Genomic DNA, 25,670 nt, shown 5'->3' on the forward strand with positions numbered 1-25,670 from the left:
AGTTTGCCTTCAAGAGAACATATGCCCCAGACTCTCTCTCTTTCCCCCCCCCCCCCCACTTCTTAGGCACAATTGCCTTCCCCCTACACCCAAAGCCCCACCCAACCTGTGTGTGCCCGAGCCCACTTACCATATTGCTCAATGGCCTTTGTTACAGGGCCGTGGTGTAAGATCATCTATTTGCCAGTGATTGGTATTTCCCAGCCAGCCAGGGCATAAGAGTTCTCCCATGGTTGTAGCTATGTTGTTTGGCACTTAAACAAATTCAGTCTTAACGGCTCGCAGTCCCAGGCCCTGTGACTGTGGGGGAGGGTAACGAACCTGTCAGCTGTCTCTGACATACCAACTCCCCACCCTGTACAGGCAGTACTGGGTGGGGTAAAGACCCAGGTGCACCACAGAGCACCCCCATGTTCATCACAAGTCAAATGAGCAAAACTGCTCTTAATTACCTGCCTGGCTGAGCTTTTGCAAGGAATAATTATTAAGTACTTCAGGGCAGGGGCTTTCTTTATTTTTGTCTCTTGTATTGAGCTGAGCACAATGGTGCATAATTAATGACTAGACCAGGGATCGGCAACCTTTGGCACGCGGCCCACCAGGGTAAGCACCCTGGTGGGCCGGGCCGGTTTGTTTACCTGCCGCGTCTGCAGGTTTGGTCGATCGCGGCTCCCACTGGCCGCGGTTTGCCGCTCCAGGCCAATGGGGGCGGCGGGAAGCTGTGCAGGCCGAGGGATGTGCTGGCCGCCACTTCCCGCCACCCCCATTGGCCTGGAGCAGCGAACTGCGGCCAGTGGGAGCCGCGATCGGCCGAACCTGCGGACGTGGCAGGTAAACAAACTGGCCCGGCCCGCCAGGGTGCTTACCCTGGCTGGCCATGTGCCAAAGGTTGCCGATCCCTGGACTAGACCATCTTAAAATGTGACCATTATTTTCAAACTTGGGTAGTTAGTGTTATGCATCAAAACCTGTATTTAGTCATCTAAATCAGTGCCTGTAAAAAGTCAGGACATTTAACACACTCAATTCCTATTGACTAGATAAGTTCATGGAGGACAGGTCCATCAATAGATATTAGCCAGGATGGGCAGGGATGGTGTCCCTAGCCTCTATTTACCAGACGCTGGGAATGGGCAACAGGGGATGGATCACTTGATGATTCCCTGTTCTGTTCATTCCCTGTGGGGCACCTGGCATTGGCCCCACTGTTGGAAGACAGGATACTGGGCTAGATGGACCTTTGGTCTGACCCAGTAGGGCCGTTCTTATTACTCTAATTGTTCCACTCTATCTGAAACCGTGCCCAGCACTCTGAACTGTTAATGGTACCAGTGCCACTGCAGAAGGATAAACTGCGGGAGTTGTTCTTGGGTCATGTCATCCTCTCTGACTATTTGAAAAGGCTGGCAAAATCTTCCAGGGATCAGTGGAGTTACCCGAGCACTGCCTTTTGTGTCTCTAGGGAGAGATGCTACCCGAGGAAGAATCCCTGAACTAATAGAAAAATATCTGTTTGTAACGGTCAGTGGTGCTCACCTCTCCCAATTGTTGCTGGACAGCCTTGATGTTAGAAGGGACTAAAAAATGGGAGAGGCAGCCCTTCCCCTTTGGTTCAGAGTAGCAGCCGTGTTAGTCTGTATCCGCAAAAAGAAGAACAGGAGGACTTGTGGCACCTTAGAGACTAACAAATTTATTAGAGCATAAGCTTTCGTGGACTACAGCCCACTTCTTCGGATGCATATAGAATGGAACATATATTGAGGAGATATATATACACACATACAGAGAGCATAAATAGGTGGGAGTTGTCTTACCACCTCTGAGAGGCCAATTAATTAAGAGAAAAAAAACTTTTGAAGTGATAATCAAGCTAGCCGAGTACAGACAGACAGTTAGATAACAAGTGTGAGAGATTCAATGTTTGTAATGGCTCAACCATTCCCAGTCCTTATTTAAACCGGAGTTGATTGTGTCTAGTTTGCATATCAATTCTAGCTCAGCAGTTTCTCGTTGGAGTCTGTTTTTGAAGTTTTTCTGTTGTAATATAGCCACCCGCAGGTCTGTCACTGAATGACCAGACAGGTTAAAGTGTTCTCCCACTGGTTTTTGAGTATTTTGATTCCTGATGTCAGATTTGTGTCCATTAATTCTTTTGCGTAGAGACTGTCCGGTTTGGCCAATGTACATGGCAGAGGGGCATTGCTGGCACATGATGGCATATATCACATTGGTAGATGTGCAGGTGAACGAGCCCCTGATGGTATGGCTGATGTGATTAGGTCCTATGATGATGTCACTGGAATAGATATGTGGACAGAGTTGACATCGGGGTTTATTACAAGGATAGGTTCCTGGGTTAGTGGTTTTGTTCAGTGATGTGTGGTTGCTGGTGAGTATTTGCTTTAGGTTGGGGGGTTGTCTGTAAGCGAGGACAGGTCTGTCTCCCAAGATCTGTGAGAGTAAAGGATCATCTTTCAGGATAGGTTGTAGATCTCTGATGATGCGCTGGAGAGGTTTTAGTTGGGGGCTGAAGGTGACAGCTAGTGGTGTTCTGTTATTTTCTTTGTTGGGCCTGTCTTGTAGGAGGTGACTTCTGGGTACTCGTCTGGCTCTGTCAATCTGTTTTTTCACTTCAGCAGGTGGGTATTGTAGTTTTAAGAATGCTTGATAGAGATCTTGTAGGTGCTTGTCTCTATCCGAGGGATTGGAGCAAATGCGGTTATATCTTAGAGCTTGGCTGTAGACAATGGATCGTGTGGTGTGTCCTGGATGGAAGCTGGAGGCATGTAGGTAAGTGTAGCGGTCAGTAGGTTTCCGGTATAGGGTGGTATTTATGTGACCATCGCTTATTAGCACAGTAGTGTCCAGGAAATGGACCGCTTGTGTGGATTGATCTAGGCTGAGGTTGATGGTGGGATGGAAATTATTGAAATCATGGTGAAATTCCTCAAGGGCTTCTTTTCCATGGGTCCAGATGATGAAGATGTCATCAATGTAGCGCAAGTAGAGTAGGGGCGTTAGGGGACGAGAGCTAAGGAAGCGTTGTTCTAAGTCAGCCATAAAAATGTTGGCATATTGTGGGGCCATGCGGGTACCCATAGCAGTGCCGCTGACTTGAAGGTATATATTGTCCCCAAATGTGAAATAGTTGTGGGTGAGGACAAAATCACAAAGTTCAGCCACCAGGTTAGCTGTGACATTATCAGGGATACTGTTCCTGATAGCTTGTAGTACACAAAGATGGACTACAAGCTATCAGGAACAGTATCCCTGATAATGTCACAGCTAACCTGGTGGCTGAACTTTGTGATTTTGTCCTCACCCACAACTATTTCACATTTGGGGACAATATATACCTTCAAGTCAGCGGCACTGCTATGGGTACCCGCATGGCCCCACAATATGCCAACATTTTTATGGCTGACTTAGAACAACGCTTCCTTAGCTCTCGTCCCCTAACGCCCCTACTCTACTTGCGCTACATTGATGACATCTTCATCATCTGGACCCATGGAAAAGAAGCCCTTGAGGAATTTCACCATGATTTCAATAATTTCCATCCCACCATCAACCTCAGCCTAGATCAATCCACACAAGCGGTCCATTTCCTGGACACTACTGTGCTAATAAGCGATGGTCACATAAATACCACCCTATACCGGAAACCTACTGACCGCTACACTTACCTACATGCCTCCAGCTTCCATCCAGGACACACCACACGATCCATTGTCTACAGCCAAGCTCTAAGATATAACCGCATTTGCTCCAATCCCTCGGATAGAGACAAGCACCTACAAGATCTCTATCAAGCATTCTTAAAACTACAATACCCACCTGCTGAAGTGAAAAAACAGATTGACAGAGCCAGACGAGTACCCAGAAGTCACCTCCTACAAGACAGGCCCAACAAAGAAAATAACAGAACACCACTAGCTGTCACCTTCAGCCCCCAACTAAAACCTCTCCAGCGCATCATCAGAGATCTACAACCTATCCTGAAAGATGATCCTTTACTCTCACAGATCTTGGGAGACAGACCTGTCCTCGCTTACAGACAACCCCCCAACCTAAAGCAAATACTCACCAGCAACCACACATCACTGAACAAAACCACTAACCCAGGAACCTATCCTTGTAATAAACCCCGATGTCAACTCTGTCCACATATCTATTCCAGTGACATCATCATAGGACCTAATCACATCAGCCATACCATCAGGGGCTCGTTCACCTGCACATCTACCAATGTGATATATGCCATCATGTGCCAGCAATGCCCCTCTGCCATGTACATTGGCCAAACCGGACAGTCTCTACGCAAAAGAATTAATGGACACAAATCTGACATCAGGAATCAAAATACTCAAAAACCAGTGGGAGAACACTTTAACCTGTCTGGTCATTCAGTGACAGACCTGCGGGTGGCTATATTACAACAGAAAAACTTCAAAAACAGACTCCAACGAGAAACTGCTGAGCTAGAATTGATATGCAAACTAGACACAATCAACTCCGGTTTAAATAAGGACTGGGAATGGTTGAGCCATTACAAACATTGAATCTCTCACACTTGTTATCTAACTGTCTGTCTGTACTCGGCTAGCTTGATTATCACTTCAAAAGTTTTTTTTCTCTTAATTAATTGGCCTCTCAGAGGTGGTAAGACAACTCCCACCTATTTATGCTCTCTGTATGTGTGTATATATATCTCCTCAATATATGTTCCATTCTATATGCATCCGAAGAAGTGGGCTGTAGTCCACGAAAGCTTATGCTCTAATAAATTTGTTAGTCTCTAAGGTGCCACAAGTCCTCCTGTTCTTCCCTTTGGTTCAGTATCTCATAGCCAGTCACTACAGGTCTGTAATGACTGGAAGTTACCACCATCTCTTAGCTGTTTGATAGCCTAGGTGTAGCAGGTCTCCTAGCAGGCAGATATCCATCATAGTCTGGATACCATGGAGTGTGTGGTATATCCGTACTCCACCAACTCCCATATTGGAAGTCTCAGCCCTTAGGCTAAGGACTGAAGGGGCCTTTGATTCACACCCTCGTGGTTGGGATAGTCACATTGGGTCGGAGTGCGGGAGGCTGGTGCTACTTTGGTCTTCGTTGCACGTGCGGGTTGCACAGGGGACTCTGTCCAACGAAGCCTTTCACTAACACATGAAAAAGAAGGGCACTAGTCAGGGAGGGGTACAATGGAGTTTTCCCTTTAGCAAAGACAAGAGAGAGACGTTCACATTCACACTGAGAGACTACAGCCTGGCTTCAATACTGGTGGCCTGGAGAACAGGGCGGGAAACCAGTAGTAACTCACTCTGAGCAGCCTGGTTAAACACAACCCTTGCAAACAGGCTGGCTGTGGAGGATTGGAGAGGGAGAAGGATACTAATTAAGATCATCAGAGGATCTTGCAGCCCTTTACAAGCATGAATTAACCCTCAGTGCCCCAGGGTGAGACAGAGAAATTCTATTCTTGTTGTGGTTATCCCCATTTGTAAAATGAGACCCAGAGTTTAAGTGACTTGCCCCTCATCACCCAGCAAGTCTGTGGCTGAACTGAGAACTGAATCCTTCCCCTCCGAATTCCCAGTCCCGTTGCCTTGGCCAAAACTACCAAGTCTCTGGGAGCTGCAGGTGCTTAGCACCTCTGCAAGTCAGGCCACTTTTATTTAGGGGCCTATGTGTAGATTTGGGAGCCCAGTGTTAAGCAGCGAGTTAGAAAATGGCAGCCTGTTTTACATCTTCAGAGTGCTGTACAAGCCGTGTCTATATGCTCTGAGTATTACTAACAAACCATCGCATAGGTGCATATTGCAATAGCCCATTCTACACACCGATTGGAGATTGGACCTAGTTAAGACCCCCACCTAATAAACATCCCATGGGCCTAATTTATCATTTTCCCACAAGCAGTACCTTTCCACCTATCATCTGATGGGGAATTGATTAGTGATGCTAACGATCACCTGGCAATACTGGGCAGAATGTGTAAGCCCATGTGGCGGGAATCTGTAATACCACTTCTGGACTAGTTGTGTTCTGCACAAAATATCAAGACTCTGGTGTCTCGTGCTATGACAGCCCTCTAGTGTCGGAAAATGGAAGGTTCTCTGCCTTTTACAGTAGAATCTCCGAGTTACAAACTGACCAATCAATCACACACCTCATTTGGAATTGTAAGTACGCAATGAGGCAGCAACAGAGACAAACAAACAAAAAAAAGCAGATACAGGACAGTACCGTGTTAAACCTAAACTACTAACAAAATAAAGGGAAAGCAGCATTTTTCTTCTGCATAGTGAAGTTTCAAAGCTGCATTAAGGCAATGTTCAGTGTAAACTTTTGAAAGAACAACCATAACGGTCTTGTTTCAGAGTTACGAACAGCCTCCCTTCCCGAGGTGTTCGAAACTCTGAGGCTCTATTGTATAAAAGGGGTGTTTGAGGTAACCAGTAAATGTTTCTATAGCAATTTGAAACACTGAGTTTTACTTGAACGCTAAAGACGATTAATTTTAAATAAATGTGGGGGGAGGGATAGCTCAGTGGTTTGAGCATTGGCCTGCTAAACCCAGGGTTGTGAGTTCAATCCTTAAGGGGGCCACTTCGGGATCTGGGGCAAAATCAGTACTTGATCCTGCTAGTGAAGGCAGGGGGCTGGACTCAATGACCTTTCAAGGTCCCTTCCAGTTCTAGGAGATAGGATATCTCCATATATTATTTGGATGGAGCAGAGACGAGATCAGTCGACAGGAATACGGCCAATCCTGTAGCTAGAGCCAGCCATTGAAAACCATGCCCATGTGCCCACGTGAATGGCAGCACGCTGCTGAAAGCATGAAGGTTCTGTATGTGTGAGTCAAAGATCTAGGGCGAATCTCTAACCAGGAGCCGCTGGGTGCAGTGTTGCTATGTGGAGAGACAGGCATTGGCTACTTGTTGCTTGTAGCTTCTGGATTTTCTGGGGTCAAGTCCAGGAAAGGAGAGAAGACGAGAAAGGACTTTGTTTCGAAACGTGCTCCTTTTTTCAGGCTCATTGGAGCCAGTTATGTTGGTTCCTCTGGCACTATCAAGGGGGGAGCGCCCAGGGGGGTAAGAAGATGCGTGTTCTGGTGGGAAAGCCTAGCACAACTCCAGAAGTGGTTGGTTGATCGGTCTGCTGTGCTCATTACCATATACTGTGTAATTAAAACCGCCCTGCAGCTACTCCCCATGCTAAGTAGAATTCCCCAAGGGGGAGAAAATAATCTCCCATTATTGGCCCTCTCCTGGTGCCTGAACCAAAGTTACTCAAGTCGACAGGAGTCTTTCAGGCCAGCTCTGGCCAGGCTGGGCCCGCTGCTGGCTCTGCCATTGCCATGGCAGCAGGTGAGCGGCAAACACCACTGATTTGGTCGACTTAATGCACCCTCACTACACACACCGCCTCATGCATCATTTGAAAGCTTATTATGTTTACTTTTAAGATGAGAGATGATGTGTCGCTGTCAGGTGGTGCCGTTACCATAGAAACAGCAATAAACCATCTCATCAACACATTAAAATGACCACTTTGAAATATTTGCATTCATTTAGAACACAAGAACATAACATAAGAACGGCCGTACTGAGTCAGACCAAAGGTCCATCCAGCCCAGTATCCTCTCTACCGACAGTGGCCAAAGCCAGGTGCCCCAGAGGGAGTGAACCTAACAGGTAATGATCAAGTGATCTCTCTCCTGCCATCCATCTCCACCCTCTGACAAACAGAGGCTAGAGACACCATTTCTTACCCATCCTGGCTAATAGCCATTAATGGACTTAACCTCCATGAATTTATCTAGTTCTCTTTTAAACCTGTTATAGTCCTAGCCTTCACAACCTCCTCAGGCAAGGAGTTCCACAGGTTGACTGTGCGCTGTGTGAAGAAGAACTTCCTTTTATTTGTTTTAAACCTGCTGCCCATTAATTTCATTTGGTGGCCCCTACTTCTTATATTATGGGAACAAGTAAATAACTTTTCTTTATTCACTTTTCTCCACATCACTCATGATTTTATATACCTCTATCATATCCCCCTTAGTCTCCTCTTTTCCAAGCTGAAAAGTCCTAGCCTCTTTAATCTCTGCTCATATGGGACCCATTCCAAACCCCTAATCATTTTAGTTGCCCTTCTCAGAACCTTTTCTAATGCCAGTATATCTTTTTTGAGATGAGGAGACCATATCTGTACGCAGTATTCAAGATATGGGCATGTCATGGATTTATATAAGGGCAGTAAGATATTCTCCATCTTATTCTCTATCCCTTTTTTAATGATTCCTAACATCCTGTTTGCTTTTTTTGACTGCCGCTGCACACTGCTTGGACATCTTCAGAGAACTATCCATGATGACTCCAAGATCTCTTTCCTGATTAGTTGCAGCTAAATTAGCCTGCATCATATTGTATGTATAGTTGGGGTTATTCTTTCCAATGTGCATTACTTTACATTTATCCACATTAAATTTCATTTGCCATTTTGTTGCCCAATCACTTAGTTTTGTGGGATCTTTTTGAAGTTCTTCACAGTCTGCTTTGGTCTTAACTATCTTGAGCAGGTTAGTACTGTGATGGGTTGGATCACAGAAACCCCCTTGGGAGCTGCCACCCGATGTGCAAAGACTACCTCTGCTCCTGTTTTCCCTGCCAGCTCAGGACTCCAGCACCCTGTCTTGCTGAGCCAGACACTCCCGTCTGGTTCCAACACAGACCCAGGGTCTGAATCACTTGCCCCAAAGCTGCAAGTTTACCTGAAAACAGCTCCCAGAAGTGTGCTTGTCTTTAGCACTCAGATGCCCAACTCCCAATGGGGTCTAAACCCAGATAAATCCATTTTACCCTGAATAAAGCTTATGCAGGGCAAACTCATAAATTGTTCGCCCTCTATAACACTGATAGAGAGGTATGCACAGTTGTTTGCTTCCCCAGGTATTAATACATACTCTGAGTAAATTACTAAATAAAGAGTGATTTTATTAAATACAGACAGTAGGATTTAAGTGATTCCAAGTAGTAACAGACAGAACAAAGTAAGTCACCAAGCAAAATAAAATAAAATGCACAAATCTATGTCTAATCAAGCTAAATACAGATAATCTCACCCTCAGAGATGCTTCAGTAGGTTTTTCTCAGACTGGACACCTTCCAGGCCTGGGCACAATTCTTTCCCCTGGTACAGCTCTTGTTGCAGCTCAGGTGATAGCTAGGGGATTCTTCATGATGGCTCCTCTCTCTCCTTTGTTCTCTTCCACCCCTTTATATCTTTTGCATAAGGCGGGAACCCTTTGTCCCTCTGGGTTTCCACCCCCCCCTCACTTGAAAAGCACCAGGTTAAAGATGGATTCCAGTTCAGGTGACATGATCACAGGTCACTGCAAGACTTCATTACTCACTTGCCAGCACACACATATACAGGAAGACTAAAAGGTAAACACAGCCATCTGCAGACAATGGTCCTGGTTAATGGGAGTCATCAAGATTCCAAACCATCATTAATGGCCCACACTTTACATAATTACAATAGGCCCTCAGAGTTATGTTGAATATTTCTAGTTTTAGATACAAGAGTGGTACATTTCTACAACTAGGATGATCACACTCAGTAGATTATGATCTTTGTAATGATACCTTGCAAGAGACCTTTTGCACGAAGCATATCCCAGTTGCATTATATTCACTTATTATCAAATCTTTATAAAACTATCCCAGTTACATTATATTCGCTTATTATCATGTTTTTATAAAACCATATAGACTGCACAACGTCACAACCATAAAGGATTTTTCCAAAAATCATACACACTATACATTGTTAGAGGGGTACTTATTAACATTACATTTATTTTAATTAAAGGTATCGTGTTATACCATGCCTTTAATTTAGACAATTTGTTTGCTGACCAGGTATGTTCTTTATCTGCAACTTCTTTGTGCTGGCAGATCTCTCACTTCCTTTATCAGTTAGGTAATTTGCATCAACACAGGCTTGGCTTTTGGATGCAAAGCCATCAGCAGAGCTCAGAGACTCTGTCTAACAAATTCTAATTAAACTAATTTGTTAGTCTCTAAGGTGCCACAAGTACTCCTGTTCTTTCTGTCTTAAAAGGAACACAATTAACTTTTACCAGAGTTTTGATTACTTTTAACTCTTGCTTCCAAAACACACAGAGAGCTGAAAAAGAAAACACAGTCTATTGTGGCTCCTTTGGAGCCCTAATAGGATTTTAATTAAGTAGCATGTTTCGTTTGCATTTCTTTTACCCCCTCTATAATATACACTGCACACGTCTGCACATTCCTTCTATACTTTAACTTTTAAAACATTAGCCACATTAATTTTTACATGAGATGTAACTGTTTCTTTTGTTCTTACAGAGTTTTATGTACCCTTATCAAAGTGACAGTCTGATTACACACAGCCATTTTAAGGCTCAGTGTTTCTAACATTGCTTCTTTTTGTTTTGTGCACCTCACCCCTGCTGTTGCTTCAGAGGGGCACTGTCTTTATTCTTTTACTACAGCTCTCATCTGCTATTTTGTTACAAAAACAAACTAAACAAACAAAAAGAATCCAGAATCTCTCCCTATTCTTCTGATTTTGACTGCCCTGCTACAGTCATGACTTGGTCTTTATTTGAAAACATTTAAATTTTGTAAAGAATCAAGTTACCCCTTAAGGGTTAAATACCAAATCTCAAAGCCGACCAACTCTGATTACCTGTGTCTGGCAAAAAGGTCTGTCAGTTTTGCAACTTTGAATTAAAGAGTCAAATGGATTTTTAGTGGCATTATAAACAAAACAAAACCAATTTATCTTAAATCTACAAAACAGCAGTTTTACAAACCTCACATATTCCCACAGACAGACGGATACATACACATTTTCTCTTCCTTAACATCCCTTTTACACTGCTTTGTTTTTACATAGCTGTATATAGATTACATTACCTTTATACATTTGGGGCAGTTAAGTTCCAACAGAACCCCCCCCCCCCCCCCATGTTCTTTTAGCAAATTTGACTCAATTGTCCATAGTCAAATGATTTTAATTAGATAGTCTCTTTACCTGGATTATTTACAGACATTCTTTTGGAAAAGGGCCCATTTTTCCTTCAGAATGGCTGCAAAGAAACTAAGAATTCTTTTAACAAGGTCCTTTTTAACATTTTTATAAGGTTTAACTGCATAATTCTTTTCAGCCTCTGTAGAGTTAACTTTTCACTCTCTTTCCTTAAATCACTTGTTTATTTCCCAAAATGACACCTTTATCAACTCAGATTTCACCATTTTAAGTATTGTTCCAGGGGTTCATGTTTGCACTTACTCCTGACACTATGCCCTTAGGGCTTCCAACCTGTTTTTCAGTTTCTTTATCTGTTGCTTGACTGCTTGTCTGGGCCCGATCCTGCTTTTTCCAAAGAACCGTTTTTGTGAGTGATATTGTGGTCATTTCACAATTTTGAAAGAAATGCTTAAGGAAAGGGACCAGGAAGGGTGGGGGCTAGTTAAGGAGCCCACTCGCCTTGCTGAATTGGTAATGGAACACTAAAGAATCAGTTTCTGAGGCAGACAATGAAGGGGAACAGAACAAGGGGCTTTTTTTCCTTTTTACAATGAGATGGGAGTATGAAGGGAGTTGGGATCGATCCGGGGTTGTTTTTTTTTTTTTCTGGAGAATGGGGTAAACGGGAGCGCTCGGTCTGGTGGTGGGAGAGGAGGCTTTTAACAAAGCTTTTAACTTATTATTTGAATATTTGAGAGAGGCGAGTTTTGATTTTGTCCACCTACGATTTGCCTCTTCCCACCACTGCATGAAATAATCAACCTCTCCTTTTCCAATTTAGTTTTAGATTGGCTGAGTTTGTCTTTTAAGATGTCCACTCGGTCCTTGTTCCAAGATTTTAACAGTGGCCACTGAGTTTTGGGATCTCCCTGAGTTAGCTTAGACCATTTTTCCAGAAATTTACAGGAGTCCGGACCCTTCCTAAAACTAAGCTGGCGTTCCTTTAGGGAACTGTCCCGACATAGATGTCTGGTTACCAATACAGGAGGACTTTACACACACCAATCACACAAGAAGGAAATTCGGGTTCGTCAGAGCAATGCCCAGTGCAACACACACAAAAAAAGGAGCCCACAGGCTACTGCCTCAATCGCCCTTGCTTTCACACCAAGGGTTTTACCCAAGGTGCAGTGTGGCTGCGATTGTGCAGATTTCACTCACTCAGACCGCGGGGACAGGAACCCCTTGGTCGGCTGATCCCCGGACGGAGATGGCACCCAGACTCAAACACTCCACAGGAGGACGGATAGACACAGAGACAGGACAGTCCCCAGTCCGGACAAAACACAGAAATAATTACCTGACCAGATTCCTGATGTCAGATCCCGGGATCCCTACCAGAACAGAGTGGGAACCAACAGGTTCGATGGCGTAGACCTCACTGTGGTTATGCGCCCTTCCGTTCAGGAGGAGGACTGCTTGGGCCAAATGCCCACGTGCCGGCTGCCACGGTCATCCTACAAAAATGGTCAGGAATCACACGGCCCCAGTGAAGACGGTTGCTATCTCAGTGGGACCTCCAAATTGTCAAAGTTAGACTCAGGACTCCTAGTTTGTCAGACCACTCTGTTTTATTAGCACAGCGCTCTGCTAATACATTCAGATAATGTGAGCCCCCCTGCAAGATTCAAACAGTCTTATTTATACAGATAAAAGGGTGCGAACTAAACAAAGGGACAGAGAGAGCAAAATTGTAAAATTTGCAAGGGCACAATATGCATATCCTGCTTCCTTATTAACTCTTATCGATCTAAGGCTAATGCTTCACCAATTGCCCTTAAGTGGGGCAATTCATTAAGCAGTTAATGTCTGCTTTCCTGCCCCCTGGCTTGCAGCATTTCTCATTTCTACTTAAAGGCACATACACCATTCTTTAATTCATTCTATTTCTTTAATATAATTCATTTCACTTTCACAGTGTGCTCCTACACTGTCAGGTGCATTCTGAAGAACCATATATTGACAGAGGAATTTTTACAAATGACTTTAAACTTGGTATCCAGCAAGCAAACCTTTCCCATGGAGGCACAGGGCATCCCCCAATCACCTGGTATTTCCTGAATCCAACATTTTATCCTGTCCAGCTCTGTCCTTCTGTCATTTTCATGGAATGACTGTTGTCCTATCTGTCAGACTTTGATTACAGAATGATATATGTTAAATTATTTTAAGACACACCTCAAGTACTCAACAGCCAATTCATCGAATGTGCGGAATTTGTCTCCAGCCGTCATTTCTGTGACAGCCGTGGCATCTCTGTGGCTTTCTTTGTTGCATGCCCATAGCTCATGGATGCTTTCAGCTTGAGCATCCAGTTGGTGCCCTAATTCAGCTTTGTTTGTCCTTCTCATTGTTCCATCAGCATTGAAGAGGGACGTAGCCACCCCATAGGATCTGTGCCTAAGAACAGATGCTATTGAAACTGTGATGGGTTAGATCACAGAACCCCCCTTGGGAGCTGCCACCTGATGTGCCAAGACTACCTCTGCTTCTGTTTTCCCTGCCAGCTCGGGACCCCAGCACCCTGTCTTGCTGAGCCAGACACTCCCATCTGCTCCAACACAGACCCAGGGTCTGAATTACTTGCCCCAAAGCTGCAGACTTAACTGAAAGCAGCTTACAGAAGTGTTCTTATCTATAACACTCAGATGCCCAACTCCCAATGGGGTCTAAACCCAAATAAATCCGTTTTACCCTGTATAAAGCTTATACAGGGTAAACTCATAAATTGTTCACCCTCTATAACACTGATAGCGAGATACGCACAGCTGTTAGCCCCCCCCCCCAGGTATTAATACATACTCTGGGTTAATTAATAAGTAAAAAGTGATTTTATTAAATACAGAAAGTAGGATTTAAGTGGTTCCAAGTAGTAACAGACAGAACAAAGTGAATTACTAAGCAAAATAAAATGGAACACGCAAGTCTATGTCTAAGAAACTTAATACAAATAACACCTCACCAGTTCCAGTAAGCTTCCTTTTACGGACTAGTCTCCTGCTAGTCTGGGTCCAGCAATCACTCACATCCCCCGTAGATATTGTCCTATTGTTCCAGTTTCTTTCAGGTATCTTTGGGGGTGGAGAGGCTCTCTCTTTAGCTAGCTGAAGACAAAATGGAGGGGTCTCCTATGGGCTTAAATAGACTTTCTCTTGTGGGTGAAGACCCCCTCCTCTCTCCTATGCAAAGTCCAGCTCCAAGATGGAGTTCTGGAGTCACCTGGGCAAGTCACATGTCCATGCATGACTCACAGTTTTTACGGGTAGCATCCATTGTTCACATGCTACCTTGAACGGCCTCAAGTAGACTTCTTAGGTGGATTGGAGCATTCCAAGATGCATTGTTCCTTAAGTGCTTCCTGATTGGGCACTTAACTTTGCGAATTCCTTTCTCCAGGAACTGACCAAATGCTCTACTAAGGTTATTTAGAAATCAAACCAGTACACAGCCAGTATTCATAACTTTGAGTACAAAAACGATACCTGCATACAAATGGGATTAATAGATTCAGTAGATCATAACCTTTACATAGATATGTTACATGGCATATGTAGCACGGAACATATTCCAGTTATGTCATATATATTCATAAGCATATTTCCATAAAGCCTTATGGGGGGCGCCGTCACAGAAACATCATCTCTTGTTAAGGACAGGACTCAGCAAAAAATTATTTCTGGACTAATAGCTGCGGTGATTGTCCATCCCTTGCCCAAGAAAACCAAATTTAATTCTGGCATGTCAGCAAAAGTTTTTTTTATGCCAGAGTTCTTGACTGAGCTGAAGAAGTTCCATGTCCCATCATAATCAAGTGTACTTCTCACAGATCTCTCCACTTGTTCTTCACCAGCATCTGCTATTTTTTGGTACTGACTCCTCCTGTACATCTGATATTACATGCATTCCAGCAGATATGCGGATAGGTACCTCTGGGTGTGATTCAGGATCACATGGGTTTGTCATATTGATGACATGGTTGGTAACAGCTGTAACATGCTCTTCACCCCTCTTCAGGGCAGAGACAAGTACTTGTTTGTGGACTTTGTCTTCACTACTTTTTGTTAGGCCACTTGTTTCTCTCATAGCGTTTGCATATTCATAACATAAATGTGTATTGTCATCTCCAACACTTATACTGACTTGTGCATGAGTGTCACTGAACTCAAAAGCTAGTTTCTAGAACATTTCAAAGGCTAGTACTTCATGCATAGGTCACTGAAAAATTAAAACCTTCTGCCAGGCAGACTAGATGCTACGTTGTATGTGACCATGTCTACACTGTGCACCTTACAATGGCGCAGCTGTGCCGCTGTTACCATGCCATTGTAAGGCGTAGCCGATCTTCATCTCCGGCAGAGAGCTTTCTCGGCAACAAAATAAAACCACCTCCAACAAGCAGCAGTAGGTTCGTTGCTGGGAGTGTTGCTCACGCTGCTGAAGCACTGTCCACACTGGCACTTTTAGTCGCTAAAACTTTTGTCGTTCGCGTGTGTGGGTGTGTGGGTGTTTTTTCACCCCCCTGCGTGACAAAAGTTTTAACGATGAAAGTGCTAGTGTGGACATAACCTGTATGTACAAAAGCTTACACATGGAAAAGCATTGCATTAGGAATTCACATACTTTTATATCTCCCTGTTGTGCTATACAAACCATGGGCATGCAATCTACTGCTTCTCAGTGAGAGACTGATCTGGCGAGCAAATTTCAACTGAAAATGATAAACGATTATAATAATCACTTGTGAGATACTTTGACAATGAAGAGATGTGAATATACTGCAAAATGTTGATGTTGGCTGTCTTTCCCACAGGCTAAACAGCGTCATCATCTCTGAAAGAAACAAAACTTGCCTATGCAAAACCAATAAACATCTTTTAATACATTGGCAGTAGGTAGTTTTGATCAGTAAACCCCACTTTTGAGGCATTGAAGTTAACTCAAACAGTACACACGGTATTCATGGCCCAGTTGCAATGTTTTTGGAGCTGTGCAGAAAACTTTCTCATTGTGGGTCCCATTGTTTCACCTCAGCTACAGCACCACCTGACAGCTCAACTCTATACCTCATCTAAACCCACCTAAAATAAGCTTTAAAATGATATCTGATGGGGGGGAATGTAAGGAGGTTTTTTTTTTTTGAGAATTGCTGCATGGTGCCATCCCCACATGGCCAGGGATTCAGCGCTTTCTTTGGGGACGATGGGATGCAGAATTGGATAGGCGCAGGGCTCATTCTTCACCTGCTGCTGGGGGAAGAGCGGGGCCAGCGCTTTGAAGAACAGAGCAGTGTGGTGGGAAAGAACTTCGTGATACAAGATCTGAAATGCCATCTTGGGGCAATCTCTGACCAAACAGGCCTTGCTGGGGAGGCAACCCCTAGACCCCCACCCCCACCCCGATGCATCTGCAGACACTTTCTGGACCTGCAGGGATAAAGGGCAAGGAAGCTGGGTATAACTACCCAGCATGGGATCAGGCCAGGCTGCATTGTGTTAGGGAATTCAATGTGACGTGGGAGCTGCAATAACTGCAAAAGGTCAGGACTCGGGTTTCACGCATGTGAGACGTGTGCTAATGTCTTCTGCCGACGGGTGGCAGCAGGCACCTAGACATTCTCGCCCCGGCTGCACTGAACGGTAAGGTGGCTGGGTTAGGCTCCTTACTGTGTAAGGCTACGGGCTCTGTGATCCAGCTTAGGCTCTCTGATCTCTACAACCAGGGGTGGCTGGGCAGGGCTGGAGTGCTGTGGTGGGAAAATGCATGAATGCTTCAGTGCCAGTGCAATACTAGCAATGCCCAGGGTTAGCCCACGGCTCCCAGCGCTCTGCTGGGGAGAAGGATGTGTCTGGCCCTTGCTCTATTCATCCAGCCCCCTCCCCTGGTCCTGCTGATATTCCCCTCTGGAACCATGGCTACAGGCACTGTGGTCCTCACTGGGGATTGAACCCAGGACTTTCAGCACCAAAAGCACATGACTTACCCCTGGAGTGAACAGAGCTCCTAGGGCTGTGAGCATGTAACAGGCTAATCCAGCCGTGGGGGCCAGATGCTAGAAGGCGACATGATCACGCTCACTAAGTCAGTGTATTGCACTGAGATGGCAGAGCCCCTCACTAGCTGCTTCTCTGTCTAGTGGTGCCCACGCTGCTAGGTCTGCAGAGCCCTGAGCATAGGCATTGTGTGGGGGGCAGGTGCTCCTGTCCGGGCTAGTTGATTGTTGCTGTCCCATTGGTGCTCAGCTCCCAGTGGTAGGAGCAGAGAGACCCTTTTACAGGTGCCCATCAGTCACTCTGGGGATTGTGGCAGGGTCCAAGCAGGCAGCTCTCATCAACCTTTCCCAGTCTGGGACCCCTCCTCCTATTCAGCAATATGGGAAAGGCAGAATGGTCATGACCCCCAGGTTGACAGGGGACAGACAGCAGTTGGATAGGCATGGGAATCTCAGGGGTTTGTCAGGGGACAGGTAGGGGGTGGGGTCCTAGGGTGGAAGTTAGGAGGGGTCTCAGGAGGGGGCAGTTGGGGACAAGGACCAGTGGGACTTAGATAGGGGGTGGGGTCCTGGGGGGCAATTGGGGCAGGGGTCCCGGGAGCGGATGATATGGGGACAGGGAGCAGGGGGGTTGGATGGGTTGGGGTTTCTGTGGGGGGCAGTCGGAGGGAGTGGATGGGAACAGGGTGGGGCTACCCCCCCTCCCCATGGAGTGTCCTATTTTTTGAATGTTAAAATATGGTATCCCTGCCCTTCCCAGTGCAGCTCTCCATTCACAGCAGGCTGCAGCATGAGGACTCAGCTACCTCCCTCCCTCCCCCTTTCCTGTTGGTAGTGGCCAAGGGAATGCTGGGAAATGTAGTTCTTTCCCTGCTCCAGGGCTGGCTCTATAGGTAGGGAGCTAACCAACGAACTACAGCTCCCAGGGCCCCCTGTTGGTTCTCAGCTCCCATGCTGGACCCCTGCCGCCCCTGCAAATGGGCTGCCCCAAGCACGTGCTTGCTTTGCTGGTGCCTAGAGCCGCCCCTGGCCCTCGGGCACCTCTGCGCGTGTAACCTCTTCTCTGCTGGGTCGCTCGCTCTAGCCTGGTGGAATAGCACAACCTTGCTGTGTGAAAGTGGACCTGCAAAGCAGACCACAGCGCTTGCTCCAGCTCCCGGGTCTGTATCTAGGCGGCCTCATCATAGCTTGTCTCTGCTTGTCTCGCACATCTGGAAGGTCACCTCCACGTTCTCCTCTCTCTGCTGGAAGATCTTAGCAAGATCTTTGGAGGACCTGACTAGCGAGGTCCCATGTGGCTACTGTAATGTGAGCTGCCGCCCTGCCTGCTCCAAGGGAAGAGGGACAGGGGATGCTGGTTCTTAGACAAGCCTCAACATCCGCTCCCCTCCAGCTGGGAGCCACATGTAAAGCTTGGGGTTTTTTAACCCCTTTATGCACAGCTTCAAGGGAGCTAAGGTGACAGCAGTGGGTTGGAGTCGCCCACTTGCTACACTAGGGGATCCTTTGCCTTGAGGCCAGGTACAGAGGAGTCACAGCCCTAGTCTCCAGGCAGCTCCTGGGGCAAGGTATTCTTCTCACCGTGTTAATGACTCTCCCCCATGCTGGAAGAGCTCCCACCAGCACCAACCCAGTTCAGCTGTAGTGGTAGGAATACTCTGTGTCTCCCGGCACTGTAGACATGGCCTCAGTGTCTGTATCAAGGTGGGGGAGAGGGGAACGGTCAGGGTTTGAAGGACCAAAGAAGATGCAAGGTGTCCAAAGGGGTTATAACTAGGAGTAATGGGAAGAAAGGGGGAGGCTGCATGGCGTAGGATGCCTGGGTTCTCTTCCCAGCTCAGCCACTGCCTTCCTGTGTGACCCTGGGCAAATCACATCCCTTCTCTTAAGCCTCTCCTTCCCCTCCGACCCTATGTCTGTTAGGTTGTGAGCTCTTCAAGGGACTGTCTTGCAATGTGTAGGTGCAATGCCTAGGGCAATGGGGCCCTGATCTAGATTCAGTTTTAATAATAAGGCAAATTTAGGCTCATTACAATGGCTTTTGGAATAATCCCCCAAGGGAAACCATGTTGGAGCCCTTGTGTAGATGGGGCCCACCAGCTGCTACCATTTTAAACACCATGTCAACTAACCTGGCTCAGAGCAGGTCTAATTAACACAGTTCCCTACACCCCCCCCCCCACTTCAGGCCACCTTCACCCATCGCAAAGAAGTAGGGGTACTGTACGTCCGGGTTTTCCCAGACGTCGCCTCTTCTTTGAGGCTCTGTCCTCTGTCCCGGCAGATTTTTTCAAATAACAGGAAATGCCTGGGATTTTTGCAGAGCAGACATTGGTTCGCTTCCCAATTGCTCCCTCCCCTGCATCCGCAGCTGATTGGTCCATTCCCCGGCAGCCACAGCTGCTGTATCCCACCTGCCCACCCAGGCCCCAGCTCCCAGCCCTGGGGAGGGGGTCCAGTGAGGCACTGACTGATGGCTGGCACTGCATCCTGGGTAGCCACCCTACCACTGTGATGGAGCAACACAACCCCCCACCTCCAGTGAGTACCCCCTGCTGCAGGTCCCCGCCCCCCCCTCCCCTCCCCTCTCGCAGAATCCTCTTTTGGGGACCTGAGATATGGTAACCCTACAAAGAAGCAGAAACTGGGGGGCCACATTCCCATCATGTTGGAGAGAGGGGACTTCATAGAATCATAGAATCATAGATTCTAGGACTGGAAGGGACCTCGAGAGGTCATTGAGTCCAGTCCCCTGCCCGCATGGCAGGACCAAATACTGTCTAGACCATCCCTGATAGACATTTATCTAACCTACTCTTAAATATCTCCAGAGACGGAGATTCCACAACCTCCCTAGGCAATTTATTCCAGTGTTTAACCACCCTGACAGTTAGGAACTTTTTCCTAATGTCCAACCTAGACCTCCCTTGCTGCAGTTTAAACCCATTGTTTCTGGTTCTATCCTTAGAGGCTAAGGTGAACAAGTTCTCTCCCTCCTCCTCATGACACCCTTTTAGATACCTGTAAACTGCTATCATGTCCCCTCTCAGTCTTCTCTTCTCCAAACTAAACAAACCCAGTTCTTTCAGCCTTCCTTCATAGGTCATGTTCTCAAGACCTTTAATCATTCTTGTTGCTCTTCTTTGGACCCTTTCCAATTTCTCCACATCTTTTTTAAAATGCGGCGCCCAGAACTGGACACAATACTCCAGCTGAGGCCTAACCAGAGCAGAGTAGAGCGGAAGAATGACTTCTCGTGTCTTGCTCACAACACACCTGTTAATGCATCCCAGAATCATGTTTGCTTTTTTTGCCTCTGTGCTGTGTGATGCTCTAGAAAGGATCTAATCTCAGTGTGTTTACACTGTGCCCATCACCATGGTATGTTGGCACCTATTTGGTTTTTGTGTGAAACCGGTCCTGTCAGGTCTGAAAAAAGAAAGGTCTGGCTGGAGAGTAACACTCCATTTCAGCAAAACACTTAACCAAGTTCCTGCTTGCTTTGCTGAACCAGGCCCCCTCAGAGGGCCGATAGGGCCGCTGTCAAACTTCTGTTTCTCTCTGCAGACTCAGCTAGGAGACCAATCAGCCAGCAGTCCCGCAGGGAAGCAACCAAAGGCTGGAACAACCGTGCAGGAAGGTAGGACAATGAGATGGTTTGTGTTGTAACGACACCAGGTATTAACTGATCACAGTGCCTGCGTACCCTGTGCTGCAGAAGCGATTTGGGTCCATTCCCAGCACCTCCTGGGTCCAGTCTGAAGTTCTAAATCTCTATGGATGCATAACGTGGTTCGATACATGTCACAGCGGGGGTGTCTGGGGGGGCCTAGTGGATCAGTTCCATTCCACTGGGGGAACTTACACAATGCCTAGGATGACCAGACAGCAAGTGTGAAAAATCGGGACGGGAGTGGGGGGTAATAGGAGCCTATATAAGAAAAAGACCCAAAAATCAGGACTGTCCCTATAAAATCTGGTCACCCTAACAATGCCTGGGGGAGCTGCTCAATCCCTAGCTCTGTTGGGTGCTGCCAATCCTTTGCTTTTGGGAGCGTGATGGGGTTTGCAAACCCTACGCATTCCTGGGCAGGGTTAATGTATTGCTGTGAGCCTAATCAGCCCTACCTGCCACACCTGTAGTGTGTGTTAGGCCGGAGGGATGGGGCTAAAAAGGGGAATGCCGCTCAGCAGGGGGCTGGCTGGGAAGGAGCTCAGAGCAACAGACCTGTTGAGAGAGAGAAGCTGGGCTGGAGTCCAGAGCTGAATAAATCTGATTCCTGATCAAGTTTCCCTGGAGGGGTTGTAGGCCCTGACAAGGAACCATTTGGATGTACCTGGGACCTGCTGGTGAATTTTAAGCTGAGCCATGGTAGAGGAAACAGGAGGAGGACAGAAAGCTCAACCCAGAGGGCAGATGGATGAATAACCCAAGGAGCTGAGGACTTACGCCCCATGTTTACGGGCAAAGACTCCTTTGTTTAGTGACTTTGGACTCTGCTACCCTGGAAGGGAATTGAACTTGTGTAGTGACTGGCCAGAAGGCTGAGCGACGTAAGCCACCAGAGCGGGCTGAAGACACTGTTGGGGAAACTGAGGCAGAGAGCCTGCAGCGCCATGTCTCACCACTAGGAGGCATCGATCCAGTCACAGGGAGTCTTTCGCAAATTAAAAGAAAACAGGTCTCTAGTGCCTTGGGATGGGTCAGTGGCTGCTTATGGTGGGGCAAGCTCATTCTGGACACAAGCGTGCTTCAACCCTACGTGATGCTTGGGCCTACAGGGGCCCGCTGCATGGGGAGGGATCCATTAACAACACAGAGCTGTGTGGTGTCCATTTTAGTTCCATCTCACTGCTGCTTAAGGCTGTTCAACTTGCCTGTGTAGGATGATGGGCAAAGCTTGCCCTAGCTCTCCCAAGCTAAGCAGGGTTGGGACTGGTCTATACATGGATGGGAGGCTTCTCTTCCCCAGCAGCTACAATGTGAAATTGCGTAATCCGGCCGAAACAATCCCACGCCCTGGTGTTGTTTGGATCTGTTTATTCCCGGCTGACATGAAAGCCAGATCGAATCGTTAATGGTTCACGTGAGAGAGCCCTTTATCCCAAGCGCTGCCTGGCAAACAGGAATCAGGCCATCGCTGGGTATCTGCTCCAGGACTCTGAGCTGGGCCAGCGGAGCGGGATTTATAGTGTGTGTGTGTGTTTGTATTACTTGGCAAGCACCTGTCCCCTTGCATGGCTAATCTTGTGTAATCCCTTTATAAAGGCACTATAAACATTTGGCTTCCTCGGGGCTTTGTTTGCATTTCAGTGTAATTAGGATTTCCTCCAAATGAACTCGGAAGGGGCGAGGGGGAGGGGAGGCCTTTGAAGATGCTCCCTGGACCTGGCATGTGAGTGCTGCCTGTTTCTGCCGGAGCCGAGAGATGTTCCTATGATGGAAGGAGCACCAGCCAAAATGAGAGCCCCGTGCGTCCTCTCTCTCTCTAGGGTTGCCAACTTTCTAATCACACAAAACTGAACATCCTTGCCCCGCCCCTTCTCTGAGGCCCCGCCCCCACTCACTCCATCCCCCTTCATCTGTCCTGCTCTCCCTCACATTCACTTGCTCGTTTTCACCAGGCTGGGGCAGGGGCTTGGTATGTGGCGGGGAAAGGGGGGTGCGGGCTCCAAGGTGGGGCTAGAAATGAGGAGTTCAGGGTGCAGGAGAGGGCTCTGGGCTGGGGCAGGGGTTGGGGAGGGCCCCTGCTGGGGGTGTAGGCTCTGGGATGGGGCCAGGGATGAGGGGATTGGAGTGCAGGAGTGGGCTCTGGGTGGGGGTTGAGGGATTCAGAATGTGGGAGGGGGATCCAGGCTGTAGCAGGGATTGGCATGTGGGAGGGGGTATGGGCTCTGGGCTGGTGGTGCGGGCTCCAGGGTGGCGCCAGAAATGAGGGCTTCAGGGTGCAGGAGGGGGCTCCAGGCTGAGGTAGGAGGTTGGGGTGCGGGAGGGGGCTCAGGGCTGAGGTAGGTGGTTTGGGGCTCGGGGCTGAGGTAGGGGGGTTGGGGTGCGGGAGGGGGCTCGGGGCTGAGGTAGGGGGTTGGGGGTACAGGAGGGGCCTCCGGGCTGAGGTAGGGTGTTGGGGTGTGGGAGGGGCCTCCGGGCTGAGGTAGGGGGGTTGGGGTGCAGGAGGGGGCTCTGGGCTGAGATAGGGAATTGGGTGCAGGAGGGGGTGAGGGCTCTGGTTGGGGGTGTGGGCTCTGGGGTGGGGCCGGGGATAAGCACGTGCTCAGGAAAGGGCTGTCCGTGGCACCGGATCCCTCCCCTCCAGAGTCCCCAGGGTTGAGGTCCCGACGGCAGGGGGAGAATGCCTCGCCTCAAAGGAGTGTGTCACACCCCAGCTGGCAGGGGCGGGAAGAGCCACCCAGGGCAGCAGTGTCCCCAGTCCCTCTCTTCCTACCCTAAACCCCAAGTTTCCTTGCATCGAGGCAGGGGCCCTGCGGCAACTCCCTATGCAGCCCCTCTGTGTGCCCTGATTTGGGTGCTGCTCCCTTCTCCTGCCCTGCTTCCCCTGCCCCAGGCTGTTGCCTTCACAGCACTCCCAGCCCCAAGAGCCTGAAACGCAGCTGGGTGCCTCACAAGGGGGCACTGAACCAGCCCACGACTCATCCTTGCCCTACCTGGCACTGGATGTCCCCTCAGCGTTTTCATTTCACTTGGGCTAACGTTGCTCTGCTCCCCGAGGGCCTGGGGACTGTTGAATCTAGCGCCCATCACTGCAGTCTGTAGGTGCTCAGAGTAAAGAGACGCCCCCACCATTCCCAGTCTGGCCCATCTCCGCTGCTGCTCCTCTGGCAGGGCTGGTGTTTCAGGGTCAGGCTAGATGGGGAGCAGGGGAAGATGCCAGGCCTCCGTTTATTCTTCTTTAGCGAGGAAGCGCTTGGCAAATAAGTGTGTCTTCCACCAGCTCCATCCCACTCCTGGCGGGTTGCATTAGGGATGGAGGAGGCTGGTGCTGGAGTAGCGAGAGGGAGAGGCCAGGTCTAGGAGGCTGGGGCGTCTCTAGAAGCGGCTTTAAAAACAAGCCCGCTGAATATCGCTTCATAACACAGTCTCCATGCCAGTGGCTCCAATGGTGCACAAAGGCGCCTGGTACAAGCCAAGGGTGTCTCCGTGCCGCCTGGAATGCAGATCCTCGCACTGGCAGGACTTCCTCTTCCTGGTCCTGAACACCAGAGCGAAGCAGCTGGGAGCGAAGCGGGGGGAAAGCCCAGGAGAGGGGACTGGTGGCCGATTGTAGGTCACAGTCAGTTGCCCAAATGTTCATTTTAATGTGACTTCAAAATCAAGCTCAGCCAAATGAGAGCGACGTCCCCCCACAGGAGCACGAGAGAGGGGCTCCCTTCTCCAAACCTCTGGCTGCAGCACGGGGAAACGCGCTCTCCCGTTGCCGAAACAATTGCTTCCTGCCGGTGAATAGCTATATATCTAATCAGAGCGCTCTGCCTGTCTGCTCAGTGTCTCCTTTTCAGCGTGGCCTTGTAGGTCCTGGAGATGGAACCAACCCTGTTATATCATCCAGCCCACGTCCCCAGGGCCAGCATAGTGCTCTTCCCGCCAGCGTAATGACACGTGTGACCCAATCAGTGGGGATCCCACCCGTTCCCATAGCCTGATACAGGATGTGTCTCCTGATGTCAGGGCCGGCTCTGGCTTTTTTGCCGCCCTACGCAAAAAAGCCACCCGCCGTCCCCCCCACCCCCTCCCAGCGTGGCAGGGGAGGGCGCCAAGCAATCCCCGACCGGCCGGAGTGCCGGGGGGAGGGCGGCGAGCCCGCCGCGGCTCTCTGCTCTCCCTGGCGGCCAGAGCGCCGGGAGCAGGGCGGAGAGCCCGCCGCGGCTCTCTGCTCTCCCTGGCGGCCAGAGTGCCGGGAGCAGGGCGGAGAGCCCGCCGCGGCTCTCCACTCTCCGCTCTCCCCGGCGGCCAGAGTGCCGAGGGGAGGGCGGAGAGCCCCCGGCGGCAGGAGCGCCGCGGGGAGGGCGGCGAGCCCAGTCGCGGCCCCGCTCTCGGGCCGGAGCGCCCCGCCGCGCCGCCCCCCTCCAGGCGCCGCCCCAAGCACATGCTTGGTGGGCTGGTGCCTGGAGCCGGCCCTGCCTGATGTTCAGCCCATCCCTCCCCTTTATAAAGCCTTGTGCACCCTTAACAATTCTCCTCCTCCCCTGGTGCTTGCAGCCTTCAGATGTTTGTTTACAGTGGAACCTTTGTGCTTTACACAGCCAAGCGACATGTATTTAACATGTTATGGATAGAGCCCCTTAACAGGAGCCAGGAAATGTTTTTTCTTATTTATGATTTCTATTATAGCAGCATTTATAGACCTGCAGCTGAGATCAGGCCGGAGTGTGTGAGGTGCTGTAGCAGCGTATCCTCAGAGGCAGTCCCTTCCCCAAAGAGCTATGGAGACAAGACAGCCAATGGCTGGGGTAAAGTTTCTCTTCTGCTGTTGGTTCTGTTTTGTTCTCAGGTCTGCCGCTGAGGCCTGTGTAACCTAGGACAAGTCACTTCATATCTCCATGCACCAGTTCCCAATTTGCAGATAACCCTTCC

The 25,670-nt window shown here is 48.5% G+C and overlaps 1 protein-coding gene across 3 annotated transcripts in view; it reads left to right on the forward strand.

The window, feature by feature from the left end:
- Window positions 1–25,670, forward strand: part of LOC122173562 (uncharacterized) — an 80,422-nt gene that overhangs the window by 29,213 nt on the left and 25,539 nt on the right. For all 3 annotated transcript variants that reach the window (XR_010599328.1, XM_042848888.2, XM_065587445.1), the window contains one exon: window positions 20,648–20,720. Coding sequence is in view for 2 of the 3 variants with exons in the window: in XM_042848888.2 (XP_042704822.2) it covers window positions 20,648–20,720 (73 nt within the window). In the remaining variant the exon portion in view is untranslated. The remainder of the gene's footprint in view (window positions 1–20,647; window positions 20,721–25,670) is intronic.

The sequence above is a fragment of the Chrysemys picta genome, chromosome 3, assembly GCF_011386835.1.
Source record: "Chrysemys picta bellii isolate R12L10 chromosome 3, ASM1138683v2, whole genome shotgun sequence".
Lineage (NCBI taxonomy): Eukaryota > Metazoa > Chordata > Testudines > Emydidae > Chrysemys > Chrysemys picta.